The sequence below is a fragment of the Berghia stephanieae genome, chromosome 12 (assembly GCF_034508935.2).
Source record: "Berghia stephanieae isolate SIO BIC M18660-M18661 chromosome 12, UCSD_Bste_1.3, whole genome shotgun sequence".
Taxonomy (NCBI): Eukaryota; Metazoa; Mollusca; class Gastropoda; order Nudibranchia; family Aeolidiidae; genus Berghia; species Berghia stephanieae.
Window position 1 is genome coordinate 7,801,418 of NC_088371.1, and position 27,833 is coordinate 7,829,250.

Consider the following 27,833-nt stretch of genomic DNA (forward strand, 5'->3'; position numbering starts at 1 on the left):
AATCTTTGGTCGTTTTGATAAGAGCTCAGATGATTTATAAACAAACGACTTAGGTATGCTACGCACTAACCGTGTACCTACTTATATGTATTTATTGTACGTTACGGTATTTCGGATAAAGGATGTGACGCATAAAACAATTGTGTCCGCTTATTGAGGCTCATTGACGTCATGCAGAATCAATACAGAAAAACATGAAGCGATGGTTAAGTTATTCATAGTCGTGATTGTTGCTTCATTAATATGCGTGTTATTCTAATCAATATTCATCACTTGGCCTCATACCGAGGTCAATGATCGACCTCGTTAATGACCCCGCCCACTTCAAGGCGAGGAAGATCGGAACTCTTCACTTTCAACTCTTTAAAAAGTCAGCTGTCATTGTCACGTGATTGGCTTAGAATCGAAGAAAACAAACATGATGGCTGCCAGTGCCAAAGAAAAATTTGATGCAGCAGTTAAAGTTATTCGCGGATTGCCAGCGAACGGTAACTTTGTAGCTAGAGATGTTTATAAATATTTGATGTATTTATCAAGTGGATCTCCTGTATGGGATTTTGTGTGCTTCGGTGTCATTGTTATCATGGCCAATAAGACGGATACCGCGCGAGGACTGATTTATGATGAGAATGAGAAGTCCAGAGTCCATTCTCAGTTTCAAGTTTCAGTCAGCTGCTCGTCTTTATTAAAATATTAAAATTCTACCATATCATATCTTTATCGTTGATAAATAGGTGTTCGCATGTATGGCCTCCCAGTTTCTTCATTTCACCTCTGCTTTAGATTACTTTAACTTTTTTTTTCAGAAGACAGTCTTTCTTAGTAGATTCTTGTTTGTTTATATTCGCTGTGATTATCCCCAGACACCTGTCTGGGGATAATAAAAATTTGTTATCCCCAGACACCTGTCTGGGGATAACAAATTTTTACTATCCCCAGACGCATATTTGAAACGCCGCTCTTTTAAACAATTATCCACATTCCAGAACATGGAATGTTTCCAGATGCACATAGAAATAAGGAAAGTTAATAAAATATCTATAAAAACATAAAATTATCAACATTAAAATCAGTTGTTACTACATATACACAATATGCGTCGACTTCGAAGTGGGTGTCATGGCCGAATGGTTTAGTCGTCTGCCTGGAAGTTTGACCATAATCGACGTTGTGGGTTCGAATCCTGGTAACGTATTTTTTTTTTTTTTTTAAATTCCGTCTTCTTTTTACAGAACGTTGAAAGGAATAAATGTCCCATCCATCCTCCCCCCACCTCTTTTTATATTATTAAACTCTCTCTCTCTCTCTCTCTCTCTCTCTCTCTCTCTCTCTCTCTCTCTCTCTCTCTCTCTCTCTCTCTCTTTGTTTTTTTTCTAGTTTCTAGCAAATATATTCGTCCCCACTCCGATCTCAAATAGTGTCTAAAAAGAATAAATAATTAAAAAGCAAACAAACAGAAATATTCAGAGAGCGACCAAATGGTCAGATAGAGGAGAAAAAAAAAACAATAATTGTTTTAAAAATAAAAACAATAATTGTTTTAAAAAATAAAAACAATTTAAGAAATTCATGCTCAGAAACGGAACATTTACATAAAGGTTTAGCAAAAAAAAAACAAACTCTAAGGTTTAGGTCAAAATATAAAAAAAAAAAAAGAAAAAGAGAGATTTCCCTCGGAGCAGGGAATAGTGTTAACAATAATAATAATAATAATAATAATAATAATAATAATAATAATAATAATAATAATAATAATAATAATAATAATAATAATAAATAATAGTAATAGTATGATAATAAGAGTATTAATAATAAAAATAATATTATTATTGATAATAATATAATAATGATTATGATGGTAATAGTAATAATAATAACAAATATTACAATTATTATTATTATTATTATTATTATTATTATTATTATTATTATTATTATTATTATTATTATTATTATAATTATTATCATTTGACCAAAACAAAAAAAAAAAACAATAATAGATCTAGAGCAAATTAAATTATAATGAAATAATATTATCGGAGAAATAAAAAATTCAACTGATTAAAAAAAAACTCTTGCTCGGAACTCGGAACAAAAGTGAAAACAATGAAAACCAATTGGGAAGAAAGAAAGAAAAAGTAAAAAAAAAAAAAAATGTGTGTGTGTCCGGGGGGGGGGGGGGGGCGGGTCGCAACTGGGTCGAATCTGTGCAGCTAAAAGGAGTAAAATGAAAGGTGGCCTAACCCACTGAGCTGCCTATCCACACCGCTATCGGAATGTTTTAAATTCATATATGAGCTAAACATATTTCCACCATTTTTGCTTCCTTGTTTTGGTAGTTATTTTTATCTCTGATTCGAATAAAAGTATGTTGTTGGATCTAGTTTTGTGGACGTGTGATACTAAATTGTATTGTCTTGTGCGAAGCAGACAGGAAAATAACAGGTGTGGGTTAGTGTCGAGCGGAAGTCTCGATGATACCTCAAGTCATCGGCCACCAACACTCAAAACTTCCCGAACTCGATGACCAAGGAAAAGTCGGGAATTCCCGAGAAGTAGCACTTCAACTGAGCTTTGGATGGCTTTTTTGTATTAAAACTTAAAATACATTAAATAAATTCACTTTGTATAATAATAAAACATTGATACCTATAACCATTTTGATCTATTTACGACGTTTGTGTTTTGTTAGCTGTTTAAAATATGATATAACGTCAATACCCAATACCAATGACTAGGTATTGAATGAAAGCACCGATGACTAGAGCGATGCTCGAGACTTTTTTGAGTCTCGAGACTCAAAAAAGCATCGAGACGCAAAAAAGTCTCGAGCTTCGCTGAAATCATCGCCGACGAGAGAGGGGTGAACAATGCAGATAGTACACATTGTTAGTAACGCGTGCGTCGCTCGCGCAGTATAGTCTCGAGACTCGGGACTCGGGACTCAATACGAGAAGCATCGACGACCGAGATTCTCGAGACGAGAAAAGCATCGAGAACTAAGTCGAGGTCGGTACCTTCTCAGTCGTCGATGACCTGACTTCTCAAAACCTAAAGCATCGTTGACCTTTTGGTGACCCGGATGCCCTCCCCTAGTGTGGGTTTTGGGCTTTGGGGCGAACAACACCATGGCCTAGGAATTCGTCCGCGACATAAAAATTATTCCCGGTCGTCCCCAAAATTGTGGCCAGAATGAGCAAATTATAGAAACAAGAGATGGTCAATAAAGTTAACAGGTAGGTAGGTAATGAAAATTTAAATGGTTGGTGGACTATGAACAGATTTGATGATTAACAACTTTCTTCCTGGTTGAAAATAAAAAGTCGAATTGCCAGTTTGACGTTTTCAGATCAAAGTAACAAAAGAAATTTCATTGATCCATTTGCTTTAAAATATTTTTTTTTAAAAGAGCTGGATTTGACATTTGATCACTATTTACTTTCATCTTGTGTTAAATATCACTTGATATATTAACTGTTTTGGGACACAACCACTAGTATTTTTTCCAGAATATTTGGTATTTTTCACGCCTAGTTTGGCATTTTGCATAAAATCTTTCTGCCCACTTGCTACATGCGTCTGGGGATAGTATCCCCAGACAGGTGTCTGGGGATAACAAAAATTGGTTATCCCCAGACACCTGTCTGGGGATAACGAATTTTTATTATCCCCAGACAGGCGTCTGGGAATAATGACAGCCGTTTATATTTTAATTTTGTCATTTGGACCCCAAGGGCCAAGGCCAATGTCTGTGTAATGATTATGTAAAATTTAATTTAATATATTGAAATAAATATCGTGTGCCCAATTAGATTTGGGTTTCAATACAAATGGTCTTTTTAAGGACAACATCAACACAGGACAGGGTTAGCTGAATTATTCTATTCTAGCAAGGACAAAGATGTAAAAAAAGTCACAAGAAGGATGGTAGTGATAGTGGAAACGATTGCATCTGAATTGAATCTATAAAAAATAAAAAAACTGTGTAAACTGTAAACCTCTTACTGGAGTATCACATGCAGAGGATGGTGAGCACAAGTGCTGGCATGCGGCTAGTCCTTGCGTATGCGTGAGTTGAAGGCGTCCACAGTTTTACATGTGACCTCACTGTCATCCATTTGATTCCAATCCTTAATTGTATGAACTAGTGCCGGCATGTGGCTAGCCTTTGCATATGTGTGAGTGAAGGTGTCCACAGTTTTACCAGTGACTGCACTGTCATCCAGCTGATTCCAGTCCTTAATTGTACGAACTAGGAATGAGTGTTTGTTCGTTATTGCTGGTATAATCTTGAATTTGCAACTGTTAGTTTTCCTTGTGCAAATTGTATTTTACAGTAAGCTGTTCAATTTCCACTGCGACAAGGCCCTTGGCTATCTTGACTAGCATAAGTCTCGCTTCTCTTCTTCGTTCTGGAAAACTCGCTCCATCTCAGTTCGTTCAGCATCTCTGTAACACTGCATCATGACTTGTTGAGTGTTGCTGTTGGTTAGTGATCCCTTGCGAAGCGCTTTGCGCACATTTAATGCTTAAAAGTTTATTTGTATTTTTTTTTTTTTTTTTAATTCTGTAAACTTTATGCTGTAACGTTTGTGTAATTGTGTATACATTGTTTATGCCAGGTCCATTCCAGCCGTCCTATGACTTGATGCTCAAATTCTACAGTTACTACAAACAAGCCACAGAGGGGAAGTGTAATCTGCCCAAGCCAAGCTTTTGGGATGTCGTCAATAAAAAGAAATGGTATAACGATAGTAATAATAATAATAATAATAATAATAATAATAATAATAATAATAATAATAATAACAACAATAAAAGTGATAATAATAAAAATTATTATTATAACAATAATAAAAATAATAATAATAAATAATAGAATAATAATAATAATAATAATGGTAATAATAATAATATTATAGTAATAATAATATTTTTAAATTCATCCTTTCAGAAATTCTTTGTACAGATGTGAGGTACATAGTACAAATCAAACGATTTTGCCATTTTAAAGTTGTTAAAGTCCTTATATTTAGAGGTTTACTTCTGAAACATCAGAACTATTCAAATTGTTTTGTTTTGATAGTATGTAAATCTTATTCAGAATAAGGAATATGTCATACCCAACTTACATTAAAATCTTAATCGAAATTGAAATTTATCAGGCGGAGAATGTCACAAAGTCTCTTTCTGATATGTAATTTCATTCCTCTCTCCATTGCCAAAGCGGTGATTTTCCTCTTCCATCCACCTATGATGTTTTATGGCTTTTTATGAAAATAAGATAGATGTTAATGCAAATTTTGCTGTGAAATGATTTTAGGGAAGCCTGGAACAAACTGGGAGACATGGAGAGGGAAAAGGCCATGACACTTTACGTGGAGGAATTGAAAAAAGTGAGCAAGCATGTCAAGGAAACGTATTACCCACAATCCCAGGTAAACGAGGACACATGAATTTATTAGTTGTGTTTAGGATAGACAGGGATGGAGAAAGGGGGGGGGGGGGGGGGTGAGGAAAGATTTTTCAGGGCTTTTTACAAGAGGCTTTTACAAAGGGTCATTTTTATGTTGCAATGACAAAAAAAAAAAGAAAAATAATGATAATAAAACAAGTTAAAAAATAACAAAAAGGAAAGGAAAAAAAGAAGGTAGAACAATGTGTGAACTTTGCCCTCTTTTGGAATTTATACCGTTTGCAGATCTACCTAATCATCCCCATCGAGGCCTTGGAATGTACAAGAATGGAAAGAACTCCTAACGGCATCGAAAATTAACAAGTTATCAAACGCGGAATGTTTCAGATTCAAAAGCCTTCTTCATCAGCCAATTCAAAGCCAACAAAAACAGATAAAACATTTGATACATCAAGTTGATATACATATTAATGATTGAACTGTGTTTGTTCTTGGCTGATGAGGGGCTTTAAGCCTGAAACATACCTTGTTTCTTAACTTGTTCTTTCCAAAATTTTTTTTTTTTTTAAGCTGTCCTATTCTTTTTTGTTCATTACCTTTTACAGTCCACAGCTTCTAGCAGCTTCGTATTCACTTTGACATATTTGACTTGAATATAAAGTATTTTTCATAATGAGTTTATTTAGTCCTTGCATCTCATGCGACATACCATGGCCCTTTGTCATAAAGTCTCTTATTGAGGGTTAAATTCGTTTTTATTGTTTTTTTTTTGTTTGTTTTCTTCTTCTTTGCTTCATATTAATATCTCGGTTGCCAAAATTGCCATTAATTATATTTGTGTTTCACTTTCAATCTCGATGTGATTTTTGGTTTTATATCGAATGAGGAGGTAGCTTTTAAAACCTGCTTAGTAATGATTTCAGCATTCCAAAAAACCCCCCAAAAAACTAGCATTTTTTTGGGGTCATTTTTGAAGAAACTTTTAAAATCCATTTAAAAACTCTTTTATTTTAAAGGTAGTTTCTGATGATTATTGACTCCGTATCTCAAAGTTATGTATTTTCTATTGTCACATTACTTACTTGTGTGTGTGTGTGTGTGAGTGAGTGAGTGAGGAAATGAACCGGATTATTAATATTTGTTATTTTATCGTGCGACAAGAGCTGTCACTGGACATGGGTGCTGTATAAACGATTTATTGTTTTAAAAAATATATTTTTTAATTCTTTAGTGACTTAAAGAGGAAAATACTTGCTTTGTTTGCCTCATAGAATAATACCCAGTGTTTTGAAAACTTCTAATATTATTCTCTGGTGATTCTAAGATGTCCAGAAGTTTGTTTGAGATTGTTTACTCATTTTCTATATAGATTTGATCTATTCAGGCTTAATAGTGATTCTAAGGTTTTCAATAGACTGTTTGAAATTGTTAACTCATTTTCTATATAGATGTGACTTTAAAGGTTTTGAAAACGACCTCCTCAATTTTTGAGTAAATAGATATTTTATGAGATTTCCTTTTCTTTTTCTTCTCTGAGATTTTATCATATCATCACTGTTTTGATTTAAACTTAAATGTTAGAAAATCAAAGAGGATGCTATTGATAAGGTCCATGATAAATCAATCATATTTTTAGTGCCCAATCTTGCCAAAGAGGTCCCTTGGAGCAGGACACCATTACAAAATTTATATACAATACAAAGTCATATCTTCCGTCTTTATCAATAAAAAAGATTGATGCCGACAATTTGGATAAATGGAATATCAAAAAGGGAGAATTTGTTTTTTTTTTTGTTATGTTGTTTTTTTTTTTTTTTTTTTTTTTTTTTTGCGTGGGATAAAAACTGAAAAATTATATAATACAGTGTCAGACAGAGCAGATAAGGGGTGTGCCCAAAAAAACAAAAATTCCAGAAAATCAGCATTTCATTGGTGTTCGACCATCAGACAGTCTGATAATTGGATAAACGGCCCATCATTACATCCAGTGCTGCCAATTTTCCATATATTAATGGAAATCAGCATGTTAAAAAAATATCCATAAATTTTCCAATCACTGGGCGAGCAGAAATCAAAAGCTTACGGATGGTGAGCCGATTTGGATAATGAACCTCCATCCCGTGACAACCAGGATACAAGCCTATGAAACTAAGTTCACACTTGACCTCTTGTTATCCTTAACTATAATATCATGTCATGTATTGAAATGTAAGCACATACTGTCTTTTTTACTGGAGTTCAGTGTTTAGATACGGGTTGGTCTATCTGTTTTTGTATTAGTTCAGTCAATTTTTGCCCCCTGAATTGACAACCTGATCGTATCCAGTGTCCCAATGACTGGATTTCCAAGATGGTTTAATGCTAGTACAACTCTCTGGAAATCAGAGAATCTGAGGTTCGATCCCAATTCAATGACGGCTGATTGTTTTGGAATAGCCTTTTCTTATTTTTGTTTGTCAGCTCTTTGTCTGGCACTTTAGGAGGTGCAATTTTTGAAATACATTTTCATTTTGTACCAGTTCCTGTTCCGAAAGTTTTCACTAAAATGTTGGATGAGAGAAATGAATGCTGGATTATTTCTTGTTTTTTCTTATATTGGTTTTACGAATACCTATGGATTCATATGTAACAAATTGAATTATGTATAATTTTAGATACATTCTCCCAAATATAAAAAAACCCCATAATGTTTGAAAAGTTTGAAGTAATATTTTACTGTTCATTTGCTGTTGGGACATGCTCAACCTATTCTGCAGACATTTAAACAAAATGTATGTCATGTGTTTAGTGTTTAACTTTTCTCAAAGAAAATTCTTTTTCCTATTTTTTTTTTCCCACTGATGCATTCTGTCATTGCGATTGCTATATTCAAACTTGGATCACATCGCTTGGTTCGTACATTTATGCTGCTTCTTCAGCTTGGGTTTTGTTTTTTATTTATTTATATTTTTTATTTTGCTTGTCTTGAATCTATTTATTTATTTATTTATTTATTTTAAAAAGTTTATAGATTTATTCTGGACACCTTGATTTACATGTGTGTACATATTTACAAGTCTGGTTGATACCCTAAATTGTCATGGATTTTCTGTTGTGTAATGAAAAAAAACATTTTAAAAAAAATGCCATCTTTAAAAAAAATCAATGCAAAATATTTTCTGTAAACGACTAAATAAGTGTACATCATCCAAAAAAAAAAAAGAACAAAATGCCAAACATGGGACGTTTCAGGCTCAAAACCCTTCTTCAGTCAACAACAAAACAACCCAACAAAAACAGAAATACTTTATTTACTTTAAAAACCAGAGCAGAAAAATGTTCAGCACATCCTTTATGTATAAAAACCTTGGAAACTGAAAGGACGTGCCGTCAATCTGTTTTTGTTTTTTTTAAATATGTAGTTATGTTTTCATTTTTGTTGTTGTTGTTGGCTGAAGAAGGGTTTTGAGCCCGCAATATGACATGTTTGGTATAATTTAGTTAATTTTAGAAGCCTTTATATATAATCGTGTTGTGCTTATTACATTTTTACATACTACAGCTAAGCTTCTAACAGCTTAGAATCACTTTGAATAAGTGTATTGAACACAGACTTGTGAATAAGTAGACCAAAGTTAACTGGTGAAATTCTAGTGACAGTGTAGACGTATTAAGGTTTTACGATGGAAGGGTTACGAAGAAGAAAAAAGATTGGGTGTAGTTATAATGCTTTAGAAGTAACATAAGATTTTGTTTAACTTTGGCTGTAGTAGGCGGAGGGATTTTTAGGTTTCACTCATTCATGTGTCCTCTGGAAATTGTGGCCTCCAGTTTTTTGTTTTTTTATTTACCAAGTAACTGTAGCAACTACGAATGACTTCATCTGATGTTTTGATCACGATTTGGGCTTGATGCATGCACATGTATACATATCAATTTATAATTTATTTGCTTTTCTGCATCGCTTTGATTATTATTATTATTATTATTATTTATTATTATTATATTATTATTATTATTATTTTATTTTTATTATTATCTATTGTTATTATTATTATTATTATTATTATTATTATTATTATTATTATTATTATTATTATTATATTATTATTATTATTATTGTATATTTTTCCATTATTTGTTGTGTTTTTCTGATGCTTTTGATAATGTTTTTTTTTTTTAGTTTTTTTTTTTTTTACGTTAACTTTCTTTTTCACCTCTTTTATTATTTTTTTTTGTTTGTTGTTGATTGCTTGTTTTCTTTTATGTATCATTAGTTTGATGACTTAAGCATGCTGGATTGTTGTGTGTGTATCCATCAGTCTTTATTTTACTGCATGGTTGTAATCATTCCGAGATCTACTGGCCAACAAAGACATGCCAAATACTTTTTCTGTCGTGTGTCTGTGATTTAAGTGATGTATTATTGATGATGAATGTTTTAATTGTTTTCGTTATTGGCTGAAGAAGGGGTTTGAGCCTGAAACATTCAGTGTTTTGGTATTTTGTTATTTTTCGAAGCTGTGATATTCATTTTTGTTCATTACTGGTTGTATTGATAGTGGTATGAAGTCTAGATTATTTTTTTTTTCTGATCCCCCTTGTCCACTGAACATTGATCGGATAGCCGGGTCTGTTTGATCTGGTGGAAAGTACTTTGCAATTGAATAGAATCCTATCCAAAGGGCAGCAAGAAATTGTTATTGTTCATGGGCTAATGGCTCTGAAGGACTGCTTAATCATTTGTATTGACACGTTCGGGTAGCAAGGAAACTTATTGTGTTTTTGTGTCTTTTAAGTATTACAGTCCATTTGCGAACCATTCAGACAATGAAAAGATATTTCATTTTTGTGGTAGGATGGTGTAGTGGGTTTTGTCTCTAACAGGGTTGCCAATTTTCAGTATATTTACGGAATTCAGTATGTTATAAACCGTCAGTATATTCCAATCACATGCTAAGCTGAAAAAAATAAGTACATAATGGGTTTTTTTGGGTAAGTCAATATGTTTGTGTAAAAGTTCAGTAAATTTTTGCCTCCTGAATTGGCAACCCTGCTTTATATTTTAAGTTCAATTGCTTGTCATCAACGTGTTTTCTAATTTTTACAAGTTTAGCAAACCAAAGTCTCTTTGTTTCAATGGAAATACTCGCAAACCGGAACAAAATATTCTCCATTTCAACAATGTTAAAACATACTCGTAATTTATTGTGTTCGGTCATCAGACATGCATTTAAGTATGAGCAGCGTATTAACTCTTTTTGTTTTTTGTTGTTGTCTTTATTAGTTGGCTGAAGAAGGGTTTTGAACCTGATATGTTCTGCGTGAAGCAGTGATGATACTTTTCCGCGGATCCGCGGAAATCCGCGGTTTTCTTTCCTTTCCTCGGTTTTCCTCCTCAGATCCTCGATCCGCGGATATTTCCTTCATTTCCTCCTTTTACTTTTTTTTTATATAATAAATCTTTAAAAAATACCTCCTTTTTAAAAAAAAATATATATATATAAAAAATTTCCTCCTTTTACTGGACTCCGGGCGTTTTAAAATTGTACTCAAAAGAAGTCATCCTGCCTACTTTCCTGTGGTGCAAGAATATTCCAGGTGAGTTTTCCGTTTTTCCGAGACTTTTCCTCCTTTTTGACTTTTTTGTGAGAATCATCACTGGTGAAGTATTGTGTTTCTGTGCGGCTATGTGGTCTAGTGTTATGGCACTCGCTTTCGGGTCGGAAAGTCCTGAGTTCGAGCCTCGCTCGTCGCATAGTTGAGTCCTTGGAAAAGGCTATTTACTCACTTTCTCTCACTGTACTCCGGTGGAACAGAGTACCTGACCATCAACAGTGTTGTCTCTGTTGAAAAAATTGTAATATCGCCTCACAGGTGTCATGTCTTGTTCTACATGTTACGTGTTGCTGTTGGTCAGGGACCCTTTGTAATGTACTTCAAGCACAATTAGTGGATATCGCGCTATATAAAAGCTCAAGCTCAAGTTTATTTCAAATTTTATTTATTAATTTTTTTTTTGGAAGCTTATATATTAATTTTTGTTTAATACCTCTGTATTGACATAATATTTGAAAAGAGTGAGTCTGTAATGGCCAATGGAATGGTAGATACCCTCTGTTTGTGATCTAGGAATGATGACCCTGTATCTTTATTATTATATCATAAAATAACGAATCATTATTATTGCATGTGCTGTCTTCTTTACCAGTGTGCTAGTGCTTCCGATGAGGTGGGTCTCTCTGCACTAACACACTAACTCATACACTAACCAACACACTACACACACACACTAATGATAAGTTAACAAAACACATAATGACTTAATTAACAACCATATAAATAGACAGCGATAGGGGCTGCCTGAAGCCTGTGATCGTGAAAATACTCACTTGAGTACAGACGATACAAGATATTTTGCATTTTATTTTATTTTATTTGTTTTCCACGTTTATTTGTATATTGCTGTGCTGACAAAGGGTTTGTACCCGAAACGTCCATTGTCTATATCGTTCCTATACGAAGTCTCTCCATTTTCACTCTTTCATTAACAACCATATACAAACAAAAGCACTTACTAACAAAAATGAAAAAAAAAACAAACCCCAACCTCTCTCAAGCAAAAAAGATTGGTTTTTATTATCCCTCTTTGGTTTTAGGTGGCTTTAACTTTAATTATCCCTCTTTGGTTTTAGGTGGCTTTAACTTTAATTATCCCTCTTTGGTTTTAGGTGGCTTTAACTTTAATTATCCCTCTTTGGTTTTAGGTGGCTTTAATTATCCCTCTTTGGTTTTAGGTGGCTTTAATTATCCCTCTTTGGTTTTAGGTGGCTTTAATTATCCCTCTTTGGTTTTAGGTGGCTTTAATTATCCCTCTTTGGTTTTTGGAAATCCCAGATTTTACTATAGAATAATAGAGAACAAAATGGGGCATCCTTATTTTCCTACTTTTCCAGAGATACCTTTTTTTTTGTGTTGCACATTTTTCATTGATAATAATCATTGTAGAACATATTGTGATGCTAACAGTAACACTGTCTTTGGTTGTGGCTGCTACTCTTTTTTTTTTTTTCTATTTTAATGGGATGATATTTGAATACGTTTTCTTTAAAGCCTTTTTTTCATTATTTATGCTGTTGTTGTGGTTTACAAAGTTACAGTGGGTCCTGAATTCAACAAGGTTCAAACCCAACTTTCTGTCTGATTTAGACAAGGGAAAATCAAAATTTCAAAGTGAATTTCATTTTGTCTTATTTAACTTATTTGAATGATTTGTATTTTTGTGGTTTTGTGACTCAGCGATACGTTGTCTGGTCTTGTCACAAAATTCAAGTGATCTTAAAAAGTGGTCACTGGCCAGACGGGTGACAGTTGGGTCCTGATGTTGTGTCCTTGGGTAAGATGCATAACACACATTACCCCACTTGATTCAGATGCGAATGAGTACCTGGCTTTAGGCATTGCCAGTCTTGGTAAGAGAGTGAATACACAGAGGACGGTGCCTGACAATGTATGCTCTTTTCCTTTTATTTTTCTGTAATCTAAATGTTGCTGCTTGAAGCTCGAAGAAATAAATAACAATGTGAAATTGAACGTAGGCTTCAATTTAATAATCGATAACAGATAATGTGGACATTTCAGGTTTCTCCTTTATCAACAAAACAGGATGAATGAAACACAACAGACGAATGAGATAATGTGATAGTGAATCACCTTAACAACGCCACTACCACATTATCTCATCTACAACATTATTTCATTCGTCTGTAGTGTTTCAGTCATCCTGTTTTATTAATAAAGGGGAAACCTGAAACGGCCACATTATCTGTCGTCGTTTATTAAAGTAAGGCTTACATTCAATTTCACATTGTTATTTATTTATTTTTTTTGTATTAACATAAGTATTGGCTTCTTGAATTGATGAGATCTCAGATATAACAAGAGGTGATTCTCAGTTGTGGACCTCCTTGTATTCAGGGTCCACTGTAATTTGTTTCGTTTTTTGAGTGTTTAAAAAAAATCTATTTATTTATTTTTTGTTTTGTTTTGTTGAGTAGACTATTCTTTAGATATGTGTAATCTTAATTTTATTCAATTTGACAAGAATTGACGTGGTACACAAAACAGTTTGAAATTGAACTGAGAAGTTTGACTATCCGAATACTTATCATTATTTACTTTCTTTATAATTTGCACTGTATTTGTTTATTTATAATTTGCACAAGTTTTTGTTATAACCTTTTTCTAATCAACCTTTTCATAAAGGCTTTTTCTCTCCAATTAAACCATTGGGAAACTCTCATAGTGGGCAGGGAGGCACTTACTGTGTCTTCTATTCCCCTGCATTTGTCTTTGTCTTCGAATGAGATTACTCCGTTTTGTCCTGGCTTTGGCTGAATACCCTGGCTGGGAGGGCAACAGTCAAATGCATAGCTAGTTTTTGGAGATGATATTTTTTGTCTCTCTGTTATGTACTGTATTATTTTTATTTTTATGTTATATAATGATTTGTAAATATTTGAATGTGTTCCTCTTAGTGGGGGCATGTGCTGGTGTCTAGATGAGACTTTTAGGTGATCTCAAACTAAGTAGTGTGCTCTTGAAATCTACATCTAGTTCCCTATTTGAACCAATCCCCTTTATCTTACTTTTTCTCGTGTGCTTTCAGTTGTAAATCTAGAATTTTTGCGCTATCCCATTTTCTTCCTTTTTACTGGCGTTGAAATGACCTAAATGTGTTGCAAGCGCTGTAAAAACCATTAAAAGCAAACCAATGGGAAAAGGCAGTGACAAAAGACTAAAAAGCACAACTTTTGTTTATTGATGTTTGATACAATGCTAGGTTAAGTAAAGAAAAGGTTTTCTTTTTTAAAAACCCAACAAAATTCTGTTCCTGGAAACAGACCCTCCCATCTCATGGTCGACAGACAGTCTCTTGTAAGATCTGTCATGTATGCACATTTTTGGGGGGAGAATAGAATTAGGTCAAATTTTGATTTATTGACTCAGATTTTTGTAACCAAAGTTTTAAAGGTTATTTAGCAGTAGGAGTGGTTATAATTTTACTCTCCAATGCATATTTGAATAAATTGAGTTACACTATATCGATCTTCGATAATTTATAGTAATAATTCAAGAGTGGAAATAATATATTATTAGTACAGATTGTATTAACAAGATATGAAGTGAATAGAAAAGTGCCAGAAGACAATAGAGAATAAAAATTTTTCGCGGCGGTGGTGGGGTTTGAACCTGCGACCCTATTGGTACGACAACTCCGCCTGGCAGGTGAGAGCGTGGCTCTACCGTGTGAGCTATCCACGAACACAAAAATATTCGTTTCAAACTCAAAGTCATTACTAGATCCCTCTCTCACCCACTTCTTGAGACCGCCGATTCGTTCGTACACCACCATCGCGAATAATTTTGACCAGCAGTTAAGCTTAATAGCCAATATTCTCAACACAAACATATAACATAGAAACGATTGAGACATTGAGTATGCTCCGGTGTATGGGGTGAATTTTTAATTCAGAAAAGTGGGTGGAGCAGGCACTTATGTTGGTAACAACAAGATATGAAGTGAATAGAAAAGTGCCAGAAGACAATAGAGAATAAAAATTTTTTCGCGGCGGTGGTGGGGTTTGAACCTGCGACCTTATTGGTACGACAACTCCGCCTGGCAGGTCTCAAGAAGTGGGTGAGAGTGAGAGAGGGATCTAGTAATGACTTTGAGTTTGAAACGAATATTTTTGTGTTCGTGGATAGCTCACACGGTAGAGCCACGCTCTCACCTGCCAGGCGGAGTTGTCGTACCAATAGGGTCGCAGGTTCAAACCCCACCACCGCCGCAAAAAATTTTTATTCTCTATTGTCTTCTGGCACTTTTCTATTCACTTCATATCTTGTTGTTACCAACATAAGTGCCTGCTCCACCCACTTTTCTGAATTAAAAATTCACCCCATACACCGGAGCATACTCAATGTCTCAATCGTTTCTATGTTATATGTTTGTGTTGAGAATATTGGCTATTAAGCTTAACTGCTGGTCAAAATTATTCGCGATGGTGGTGTACGAACGAATCAGCGGTCTCAAGAAGTGGGTGAGAGAGGGATCTAGTAATGACTTTGAGTTTGAAACGAATATTTTTGTGTTCGTGGATAGCTCACACGGTAGAGCCACGCTCTCACCTGCCAGGCGGAGTTGTCGTACCAATAGGGTCGCAGGTTCAAACCCCACCACCGCCGCGAAAAATTTTTATTCTCTATTGTCTTCTGGCACTTTTCTATTCACTTCATATCTTGTTGTTACCAACATAAGTGCCTGCTCCACCCACTTTTCTGAATTACGGATTGTATTCTTGTTTTTATAATTTTTTGTTTGTTTGTTTTTAAATTATTTAAAAAAATGGATTACATAGATTATTGTACTGTGATTACCTTTTTTATGCCTTATCTGGATCACGATTTTGAGACCTGTAACAGTGGACTACTCTGGAAAAACACATATTTGAAAATTTGGCCAGAAAACTTGTCCTTCAAATATCGATTGATTTAAATGACTCTCATCTTGGCAAAAACTCTCAAACCCAGGACTTTGGCGAAATCCTGGGTTTGAGAATTTTGTCCAAGATGAGAGTCATTTAAATCTATCGATATTTGAAGGACGAGTTTTCTGGCCAAATTTTTAAATATGTGTTTTTCCAGAGTACACCAGTGGAGGTATTACTGGCATTTTATGTTTATGCCAAATGCAAAGTATTCACTCTTGAAGAAATGCTTTTTAAAAAAAAAAGAAGAAATTTTGTGATATTTTAGATTGATTCCCCTTTATGGATAAGAGTGGAAATTGTGTATTTTAGGTAACACAGATTCTTACTTCAAATTTAAGATTTAGAAATTAATGTGTGTATTTCACTGCTATTAGATGCAAGTAAAATATCTATATGGACTTTGATTATTAAATAACTCTTTATCAAGCACTGGATCTAAAATAGGACATCCTTTTTGATGTTGTCTGCCCAGATTGTAGAGACGATGCCGCAGACGGAGGAAGTCTCCGTGTTCCTGCAGAAGCTGGACACGTTTTACGAGATGGTGGAGGAAGGACCGGCCAAGGAGAACAACAATGTCAAGGTCACAGGCCAAATGATCACCAATGGAGATGTCAAGGCAATTTGTAATGACAGTATGCAAGGTAAAATACAATACAAATACTAACTGGATGGGTGGAAGTTTGCTGTCAAATGCCAGCCAGCAGTCTGGGTGGGGATCCTGACCTCCCATAGTGGGCAGGGAGGTATATGCTGTGTCTTCTATCCCCCCATACCCATTTTCCAATTGTTTCCTGTCATTGTCTTGGAATGAGATTACTTAGATTTGTCCTGATCCTTGCCGGGGTTCCTTGGCTGGGAGGGAAACAGTCGAAGCGGGTGGTTGGATGGGAGCATCACCCTTGAATCATATACCTATGATGTTTGCATGGGTGTACGATCCGATAGTGATGTCGTTTCTTCTTCTCTTTACTTGCCTATCCTGCTTCTTTGGTTTGTGATTGTATTTTTGACAGGGGATATTTTTTTTTCTGTAAATCTTCTGCCTGTTTGTTCTTGGTTATTTATAATTTAGCTTATGATATCTTTAGGTTATGATTTTGATTTACATTTGTACTATTTTTGTTAGATTGCTTGTTTTTTTGTTTCAGCGGTCTCTCATATAACCTCAATTGTGTTGGAAGAGACCTAAAGCAACAAACAAACAAAAAAACAGTCGAATGTATAGTTATAGTTTTGGGAGATGATATTTTTTTCCTTGTAAATCATCTCTCTGTTATGTATTGTATTATGTTTAGTTGACACATTATATTAAATGGTTGGTACATTTGATTGTATTCCTCTTAGTTGGGACCTGTGCTTGTGTCTGGATGAGACTTTTAGTGATCTCAAACTAAGTACTTTGATAGTGTGCTCTTGGAATCTACATCTGTTCCCTATTTGAACCAGTTCACCTTTGTCTTACCTTTTCTTTTGTGCTTTAATTGTAATTCTAGAACTTTTTACTATCCCATTTTGTTCCTTTTTACTGGCGCTGATATGACCTTAATGTGTTGCAAGCGCCGTAAAACCCTTAAAAACAACAAACAAAAAAACAGCCAGCAGTGTCAGGATTTTGGTTGTAATTCTAATCGACTGCTGGTATTTTAACTCTTATTGTTAGATCATTCTAGATTAAAGTAGGTACTTTGGTAAACGTCCATTTGACACTCCAGCAGTGAGCTGATAATTGGCCTAGTGGCTGTGACCCGATTTGTTGTACTTTTGAGCGATGGGTCTCAGAAAAAGTTCCTTAAATTTTTTGTTTGTTTATGGATGGGTTTTTATTGATTTGTGTCTTATTTTCTTCAGGAGGAATTACCCTGTTGTTTGGCATTGTTTATGTTTAAATCAATGCCAATTTAGTATATCTTTTGATCGTGGATAAAATAGGGTATAATTTAGCTTTGGATAATTAAAAAGTTAGAAATTTGTAAATCAAATTTTCAGTGACGGCACATGATTTAACATCTTAACTTTTTATTAAAATTAAATTCAGGGCAAAGTTGTCTACCGCATTCCTGAAATTCGTTCCAGCAAGATCCTTTCTAAAATCCTAGTGGCCATTTTAGGTCAGTTTTGAAATCCAAATGGTGGTTACTACCGGAACAGTTTCAGGTCACAAAGTCCATCAGTAAATAACAATGGCAAATAGGACACTTTTCAACCTTTAAACCAACATAACTTTTCTTCTGCTTATCTGATTTAGAATCGTGTTGAAAAGCACTTTCTAGTGATAAAGGTTTCATTGGGCTCAACCCAATTTGGGCTTTGTTGGTTTGTCTTTCACCCATGATTGACGTCCTGAGCTACAGCCTTCTGCTTTCATCGTTGTCCCAACTTTGCAGCTTCAGCCATTTTATCTTGTGGTGAAGATGCTCTAACTGTCCGTGTCTTGTGCCGTGTTTAATGTTGCCATTGGCATCAGCTTCTAATGGTGCTCACACTATTATGTTATGACGATCAATCCAGGTATCAAACTCTTTACCCGCACTTGTGCACCATCGCAAACCCGCCCGGAAGCTTTGTCACAGCGCACCTTTCAACTAGATGCTCTGCAGTTTTAGGCTCTTGACCACAACGGGTACATTTCTAGGCTCTTGACCACAACGTTACATGTTGGGCAGGTGGCAAGTTCCCACTGATGTAGTGAGCGTGCTGTTATGCAGGTTCTCGACCGAAGCCGATTAGCTGCCACCCAATGTCTCCTCTTGCTGGTGGAAACGCCTGGCAACTTCTCCCCCCTCTTTGGAGTCGATGTCCCCGCCCCTCGAGGGATTGAATTCATCCAAACCGACTTCCATCTCATATATGCAGCTCTGTTCGAAGTCAGGGCTGCAACGAAAAAGGGTTGCCAGGACTTATTTCAGCAAGGGGTGCTTTGATCACGTTTTGTGAATTTAGCGCTGTATAAATGCTCAGGTTATTTTTTTCTTCTGATGTTTGGTAGCTCTTCCAGTAGTGTATATCTTACTTACTTATCTTCTTGGTGCTTCAGATGCACATTAGGCCGAGTAGTGTATATCTACAAATGTTAAAATGCACTATTACAATAAAAATAATGCCTACAGCACTTACATCACATGTCTTTTCTTTAAAATATGGGTCTGTATTTTCCATAAGATAAAAAATATGGGTGTGTGTTTTCCGTAAAATATGGGTCTGTGTTTTCCATAAAATATGGGTGTGTGATTTCCATAAAATATGGGTCTGTGATTTCCATAAAATATGGGTCTATGTTTTCCATAAAATATGGGTCTATGTTTTCCATAGAATATGGGTCTGTGATTTCCATAAAATATGGGTCTATGTTTTCCATAAAATATGGGTCTGTGATTTCCATAAAATATGGGCCTATGTTTTCCATTAAATATGGGTTTGTCTTTTCCATAAAACATAGGTCTATATTATCATGAAAAAGCCACAGGCATAGGTGCCACTTCTCCAAACCAAAATAATTCTTAATGCCAAATCAAAATTCAAAATCCAGTCATTGTAGGAAAGGAATACATTTTAATAAGAAATAGCCTAGGTGAGGTCATTGGAGGGTTAGCAATGTCACCCACCAGCCCCTTGACTGGAACCCACCTCCATGGGATACGAAAGGTGGGGTGTCCAAAACAGACACGGAGGCGCTCACTGTCTGAAGAAATGAAAATGGCAGGCCTCACCTGGGAGGATACCAATAAGATGGCCAAGGACAGAAGTAGATGACGGATGCTCGGATGCTCGTCATGGGTGCCAGTTTTCCAGTTCATGCCGGAATTCCGGTTTCGCGATATCTCGAAGTCAAATACCTCCGGTTTCAGTGTTTTGAGTAAAATAACCTAATAGCATCGGTAAAAATTCGAAAACGCGATTCAGCCACCTTTTCAGTGTATGGAGGTGGATTCGCGAAACTGGAACTCTCTTTGGTCATTGTGTCAGTATGTTTGCTGTGTAATCATTTAATGATGGTATAAAAACAGTGATGAAATAAGAGTAAAGTTTAGGCCGCATTTTCAGTAGGAACATTTTCAGGTTTGGCAAAGTGTCGAGATTTTAGTTTCAGGTTTCAGCACTTCTTCCTGCTGGTACCCATGATGCTCATAGAGGTCCTATGCTCCACAAGGAGTGAAGAGGATTAAGTAAGAATTGGGGGGGGGGGGGGTATAATTCTAATCATAAGATTCTTTGAATTGTGCGTTTGAAATTTCAAACCTATTCCCAATGTCGTACCGTGGCTTTGGAAACAAGTTCGAAATTTCAAACGGACGATTTAAAGAATCTTATATAGTTGTGTTCACTTCCTTCTCAATGCCCTTTGACCTCCACAGGTCAAGAAGAGCTCAACCATTCAGACAACGTGACACGGCTATTGAAGCAGGACATGAAGAGGGCTCAAGAATCTTCTGGAATTTTAGTCTCGGAGGACAGGCACTCCAACGGTCACGGTAAGGTTTTTCTCATTATAAAGTGTAGTCGGATCCGATTCAGACAAAAGTATTCTTCTGTTTTCGTTTTTTTTTTTTTTCATGTTTTTTTTTTTCTTTTCTTTCCTTTTTTCTGTTTTTAAGGGAGATGAGTAGCAGTAAGATGTTTGGAGTAAGAATGCACCGTTTTTTTTCATGTATTATTTATATTATTAATATCATTATATATATATGTTTTTTTTTTTCCATGTGTGATTCGAATGCATTTTTATGTGATTTTAAAATAGGAAATAACTAATATCACTTAAATGACTACCACTTTCTTCCCCCCCAGGCATTATAGAATTAGATGTTTTCAGAGAAATAACAGTGTCTGTCTTCAAGGTTACCAGATTAGCGTTTTTGATGCCAAATTACTACAACTTTACATTTTTCTAAAGTTGTTTGGCATAGAAAATTGGGTTTTGCATTTTGACATTTTTATTTGATAATTAATTAAACCAATAAACACAAATAGCACATTTACTGATTATCACCCTGAGTTGACAGCAAAGTGATATTTTCATGACTGCATGAAAAAAAAATGAATATTTATTTTTACCATTATATGCTTTTTAGCAGAAAAAATTATGCCATAAAACACCAGACCATTTGGCATTTTTTTGCGACTTGTTTGGCATTTTATAATAATAATAATGCTGAAAACTTATATAGCACTATAACTCCGAGACACCAGACTCTAAGCGCTTAAATGCAAAAATGATCCATCAACCTATTCTCTATACTGTCTTTTGCCACTTACTCAGTAACACTTTAGACTAATGGAATAAACGATTAAATGGTTTTCAGTTGAACTTTTATTTTATTTCTTTTTAATCTCTTGCTTCTCATTCCCTCCCTCCTCCTCCTCCCTCTCATCCCCAATGTCTCCATCAGGGTCGCACAATGGAAAGTATGACGATGGCTTGCACAGCCTGAATGGAAATGGAAGACAAGAAAGTGAAGACGACGATGAGGGAGATGAAGATGATGATGATGACAACGACGACGATGACGGAGAGTCAGAGGAGAATGAGGAAGGTGAAGTTGAAGAAGAGTTTGTAAGAGTGGATGCCGACCTGAAGGTCCATGCATCACCAGTCAAGTCCTCGGGAAAGAACCCCGACCGGGTTGGAGACGGAGGAGGAAATGGACAGATGTTGAACGGGTTGACGGAGTGGAGTGAGAGCGAGACAGAGAATGAGGAATTCTGTGATACGTCCGACGAACCTGTGAGTTTTTGTCATGTCCAGGTTTGTTTTTTTTCATTTTTTTTTTTTAGAAAATTGGTATAATTTGTACTTTATTAATATTCCTTTTAGATATTTAATTCCCCGGTTATGGGTTACATGTAGAAAATTGAAAATAAAGTTTGCTTCATTCGTCGCCAGGGAAAGGTTTTACTTTTTGGGCCTTTCTTGAGAAAAGACTGCAGGAAGCCAGGCATCAGCCATCATGCAGATTTGACCCATTTCATCAAGACTGCAGTTATGGCAATTCGTTTTTAGCTTCAGTTAGTTACTGCAGTCGTGGTAAAAAATGATCAACATTTTTCTATGTCTGGTTCGTGAGTGAAACGGTGATTTCAATTTCATGGTTTTTTTTTTGTTTGCAGGTGAATGCCGAGACCCCCCTCACCCCACAACCCAACCATATTTCAGTGTCAAATCCACCGACCACCTCGTCCCATTCCTCCCCGGCCCACTCAAGCATTCCTCTAAATTCCTCCACCCCTATCACACAACGCTCTCCACTCAACAATTCTAAAACCGTTCGCATCAACGGCATCATTCCATCGACATCGACTGCCTCCACAGCCAACAGCAACGGCTATCACCCCCTCCACCAGCCTCTTCTCCACCGTCATAACAATAGAATTTTATCCGACAGTCTCGAAGTCAATGCCTCGGGAATCGCATCGGAACATCAAGAGGAGTTAAAAGCCGCCAAGGCAAACTCTTTATTCTCGCCCAACGTGTCTTTGTTTTCTGCCATTTCTCAGGACTCTATGTCTTCGTCTAATGGGGACAACAGTTACGGGGGAGGAGGAGGGGGTGGAAAGGTTGGGGGACTGACAGAGGCAGAGGTGAATTGTCGAGGGGGAGAAGGGGAGGAGGGGAAGGAGAGGAGAAAGAAGGGAGGAAACCAGAGCTCGAGAGGAGGACATTCGAGGGAGGGATGGAGAAGAGGGAGCAGTGGAGCAGGTGAGCTGAAGGGAAAAGCTTTATTTCGCCATAATCCCATGATGAAGGCTTGTCCCCATGAAGCGAGTTTATCACGATTTCTATAGCTTGAAACGTAAAATAGAAATTACTTGCTACCCTTTGGATAGGACACTAGTCTGTCGCAAAGTACTTTCCATCAGATCTAACCGACCCAGCTACCCAATTGCTGCTGGGTTTCACGATATAGAAACTGGGATAAAACTCAGGGACCATGTGTCTCATGGCTCCGAAGGACTACTATGTTTTTTTGTACTTTGGAGAAAAATTTCAAAACGCATGCATAGTTAAAATTCAAGTATGTGTCTTTTTATTAGCTAAGTTATTACCTGTGAAGTGGCTGAGTGGTTAAGGTAGTGCACTGTGACTTTGAAGGTCCCATGTTAGAGCCCCGTTTCATGCACTTTCATTTTTTTTCCTTGGGCAAGTTTTTTAACCCCCATTTTACTCCAATTTGCTCAATTTGTATGACATGGGTGATTCCTGTTGACATCAGACATATGTTTGATTGATTAACTATATTCCTTCATGGAATGTCTAGGCACGGCATCTCACTGTGACAACATGGGTGATTCCTGTTGATGTCAGACATCGTGTTTGATTGATTAACTATATTCCTTCAAGGAATGCCTAGGCGACGATATCTTACAGTGACAAAATTGGTTATTCCTGTTGACGTCCAACATCCTGTTTGATGGATTATCTATATTCCTTCATGGAATGCCCTGGAATGGTATCTGACAATGCTGCGTGGAAGGGAGTAATTTTTAATCTTTATAAGCTAGAGATTTATCATAATCAACACTTATGAACCTAGTAACTCAAAACAATCACAAGAAAACGATAAACCAAATCAGCGAACCCGTCTTTAAAATTCTGCCTTTTTCTCACCCAGGGTCTGGCTCGGGAGGCAATGATGTGGGTGCTAGACCCCCTGATCCTAACCAAGGTGGGAGTGGGGGTAGCAGTGACCCCCCGTCCAGCATGGAGGAAGGTCGCAATGACCTGAATGAACAGATTGTGGTCACCCTGTTGCGTCTGCAGAGAGACATGAGTGGGGTACTGAATCGGCTGCACAGTTTGGAAGCGTTGGTCAAGGAGGGGAGGAGGGAGAAGGAGGAACGCAAGCAGGTAAGATGGATATTATGCGGCTATGGTATGACACTCATTTTTATTTTTTTAATCAGAAGGTCTTGGGTTCGAGTGTGTTTGACGCTTAGTTGAGTCCTTGGAAAAAGCTCTTTACTCAATTTATCTCACCATACTCGTGTGTAAAATGAGCTCCTGGTCGTTAACAGCGTTGTCTCTGTCTGAAAAAAATTGTAATATCGCCTAACAGGAGTCATGATTTGTTTTACATGGTACGTGTTGCTCTTGGTCAGGGACCTTATTTAAAGTGTTTTGAGCACATTTAGTGGATTTTGCTATATAGAAAAAGCTCAAAGTTTAAGTATGCTTGAAATGAAATGCACCATTAGGATGTCTGTAGTTTTAGAGATCGAGTGGCTGTTCAGATAAATCAGATTATTAAATGCTAAAATCAGATCTGCCAACCCTTGCAATTTGATTGAGAAATTCCTGATCTGGTTTCCCTGTTCCCTAATGATCTGGTTGCCCTGTTCCCTAATGATCTGGTTGCCCTGTTCCCTAATGATCTGGTTGCCCTGTTTCCTAATGATCTGGTTGCCCTGTTCCCTAATGATCTGGTTGCCCTGTTCCCTAATGATCTGGTTGCCCTGTTCCCTAATGATCTGATTGCCCTGTTCCCTAATGATCTGGTTGCCCTGTTTCCTGATGATCTGGTTCCCCTGTTCCCTAATGATTTAGTTGCCCTGTTCTGGTTGCCCTATTCTCTAATGATCTGATTGGCCTGTTCCCTAATGATCTGATTGCCCTGTTCCCTAATGATTTGGTTGCCCTGTTCCCTAATGATCTGGTTGCCCTGTTCCCTAATGATTTGGTTGCCTTATTCCCTAATGATCTGGTTCCCCTGTACCCTAATGATCTGGTTGCCCTGTTCCCTAATGATCTGGATGCCCTGTTCCCTAATGATCTGGTTCCCCTTTTCCATAATGGTCTGGTTGCCCTCTTCCCTAACTCCCAATTACAGATAGATTTTCCCGATAAGAGATTCACATTTTTATTATTTTTAATCGTGAATGTTACTAAACATGATAAAGGACATCAATTGGGAAATATGGGGGCAGCGTGGCTTAGCAGTACGGTCTTTGCTTCTTACCCGAATGGTACTGAGTTTGATCACCCGCCGCTGTGCTCTGTGGCCTTGAACAAGTCACCTCGCCCTAGTTCAATTTGTGACGCTGCAGTGCGGCTGATGCCTGGGTTATTCCAGTCTTTCTTTGAAATAGACCCTAGAGACAAATTTCACCTACGGGATGTTTAAAGGGAATTTAATCTTTTATCTTATGATAATATTGTAGTATAATCACCATGGTTATGTTTGATGTTATTATATGGTATACAGTGCCTCCATTTCAAGTATTAATTTGACTCGTATCTAGTAATAATAGCCACAGGATGACATCATCTTATAAGAATAGCATACAGCTTCTTCTTATTCTTCTTTCAGCTTATCCCACATTTTGCAGGGTTGCCATATTGAATGCCACATCTCCATGCATCTCGGTTCATAGCATCATCCGCCTCCCCCAGGCCCAGTTCTTTCATATCATCCTTTATCCTATCCAACCATCTAGTCTTTGGGCGTCCAAGAATAGCATACTAAAGTGAAAAAAAAAAAAAAAAAACAGCTTGAAAAGTCAACAACAATTGGTGGAATTATTTTGTTGTTATGGCCCTGTTTCTCAGGTTGTGACAATTGCAGAGTTTTCAGTCAAAGACAGTGGCAGTTAACACAGTGTTTCGTTTGTGGCTATGTGGTCTAGTGTCGTTTTCAGATTGGAAGGTCCTGGGTTCGAGCCCTGCTCGGCACTTAGTTGAGTCCTTGGAAAAGGCTCTCTTTACTCACAATCTCTCATCATTCTCAAGTGTAAAATGAGTAGCTGGCCGTTGATAGCGCTGTCTCTGTCCGAAAAAATAGAAATATCGCCTAACAGGCATCATGTTTGGTTCTTTTTTATGTTTCATGCTGCTGTTGGTCAGGGATCCCTTGTAAAGCGCTTTGAGCACATTGAGTGGATATTGCGTTATTTAAAAGTTGTCATCTGCATTTTTTGCCAAATTGGGACCTAAAATTTGCCAAAAAACCCCCCAAAATTTGCCAAAAAGACCAAAATTTGCCCAAAAATTTGCAGAGGAGAACTAAGCGGTTCAGTAAAAATTAACACGCGATACAGAAAAATATATATAAAAGACAATTTATTACATTTAAGGAGGCTACATTATGAATAACGTTGTTACAAAGATTTTAAAGGATCATTATCCGTAGAGAGTAGCTTCCCTTGGTTTGGGCACAGGCAAAGCTGCAACATTTCTCAAGTTTCACCTTTTTTTTTTCGTTATTTTGTTTTCGTTCTTTTTTTCCCCAAAATTTGCCACGCGATTTGCCAATTTTCCCAAAATTTGCCACGATTTGCCAATTTTGGGAAATTTGCAAAATTTGCGGATCGTTGATATTGCGCGCAATGCATTTGCGGCCGCAAAAAATGCAGATGACAGATAAAAGCTCAAGTTTTAAAAAAAAATTTTTTTTATACTTTGTCTTTAGATTGCCAATAAATCTGCTTGGTGGTGGCCATTCCCCGATTTGTCTTTCAAGTCAGCGGCCCTCATCTTTCTGTGGCCGATTATTTTACAGGTGGTTTTGGCCTACAGGGCCAGGCGGAGAAGGTGAGTGGTAGACGTGTGCTTGTGGGCGTTTTATTTGTAACACATTTTCTTCTCCATCCAGAATGATGCCTTAGGACGAACCAGATGTCCAAACGTGAATTTTAAGTTAAAAACGATCAAAGACAGGCTGTTTTACTCTTTAGCTTCTGAAGAATTTATACCAAGGGTATCCGACACAAACCTTGCAAGGGCCATGTGCAGTAATATATAAACTTTAGTTTTCTTTGGGGTTTTTTTTGTGTGTTTGTACGGCTATGCGGCTTAGTAGAATGACACTCGCCTTTAGATTGGAAAGTCCTTGGTTCGAGTCTAGAGTGGTGCATAGTTGAGTCCTTGGAAAAGGCTCTTTACTCACATTCTCTCTTTGTAGGAGTGGGTGTAAAATGGCCGTTAACTGTGTTGTCTCTGTCTGGAAAAAAAATTGTAATATCGCCTAACAGGCGTCGTTTCTCGACCTCCACGTTAAGTGTTGCTGCGGTCTAGGGCCCCTTTGTAAAACACTTTGAGCATGTTTAGTGGATATTGCACTGTATAAATAGTTTAAGTTAATGTTATATCTGTATATGAAGGCTGGTTTTCCAAAACTTGATTTTTCTCATTTTTGAAATTTTCTATCCATGAGATAAATTGAAATAAATTATATTTCAAGCATCAAATGACACAAGCATTTCCATAGATTTGTGTGAATTTGAAGTTTATATATGATAAAATAATAGACTGAATGAGAGATTTTAGGGGAAATAATCCTCAATATCGCAAAATGGGAAAAATGGAGTTAGGGAGTTTTGGAAAACCACCCTTCATTTATATATATATATATATATATATACTTATGACTAACAGAAACTGACTAAGCACATTCCCATTATTTGGTGGGACCAGCCATGTGATCTAAGCACACATGACAAGAAATATTCCAGGAGTGCACTGATCTGATGTTTTCTTTTAGACATTACTGCACTACTAAAAAATAAATAATAATTTCATAACACGGCAACAGTGATATATATTCATTTTTATTTCTTTCATTATTTTTGTGTCTTTCCAGCCATCGACTGGGCAAGTGATTGCATGGGAGACGTCGTCGTGTCGTTGTGTCATGACTTGGACCAAGTCTTCTGATTCAGTCTTTGAACTCAAGTGTCGTCATCTAGTCTCAGAACAAACGAGTTGTATTTATTTTGTCGTCATTTCCTTTGACTTTCGTTGTTGAATTAAAAAAAAATAATTTTTTTTTTTTTCTAAAATTAAATTAAATTTTTTTTTTTTTTAAATTTATTTATTTAAAATTTTAAAAATAAATAAAATGAACAAGGACTAGATAAACTGGAGACTAAGCAGACTTACCAACCGCAGTCGTGCC

General features: G+C 36.4%; 1 protein-coding gene across 6 annotated transcripts; it reads left to right on the forward strand.

The window, feature by feature from the left end:
* Positions 1-351: 351 nt before the first annotated feature.
* Positions 352-27,717, forward strand: LOC144958116 (uncharacterized). Of its 6 annotated transcripts, none has more exons than XM_078889782.1 (11): positions 403-488; positions 4,623-4,743; positions 5,324-5,438; positions 11,607-11,627; positions 16,421-16,592; positions 20,304-20,420; positions 21,336-21,670; positions 22,054-22,642; positions 23,556-23,791; positions 26,349-26,470; positions 27,519-27,717. In XM_078889782.1, exons 1-11 carry the CDS (start codon positions 419-421, stop codon positions 27,535-27,537), a joined length of 1,917 nt encoding a protein of 638 aa, XP_078745908.1. In that variant the 5' UTR covers positions 403-418; the 3' UTR covers positions 27,538-27,717. The 6 variants fall into 6 exon arrangements, with proteins under 6 accessions (XP_078745909.1, XP_078745910.1, XP_078745911.1 ...); XM_078889781.1 differs by having other exon boundaries at positions 21,336-21,691; positions 27,519-27,689; XM_078889783.1 differs by lacking the exon at positions 11,607-11,627 and having other exon boundaries at positions 352-488; positions 21,336-21,691; positions 27,519-27,689.
* The last annotated feature ends 116 nt before the right edge of the window (positions 27,718-27,833 follow it).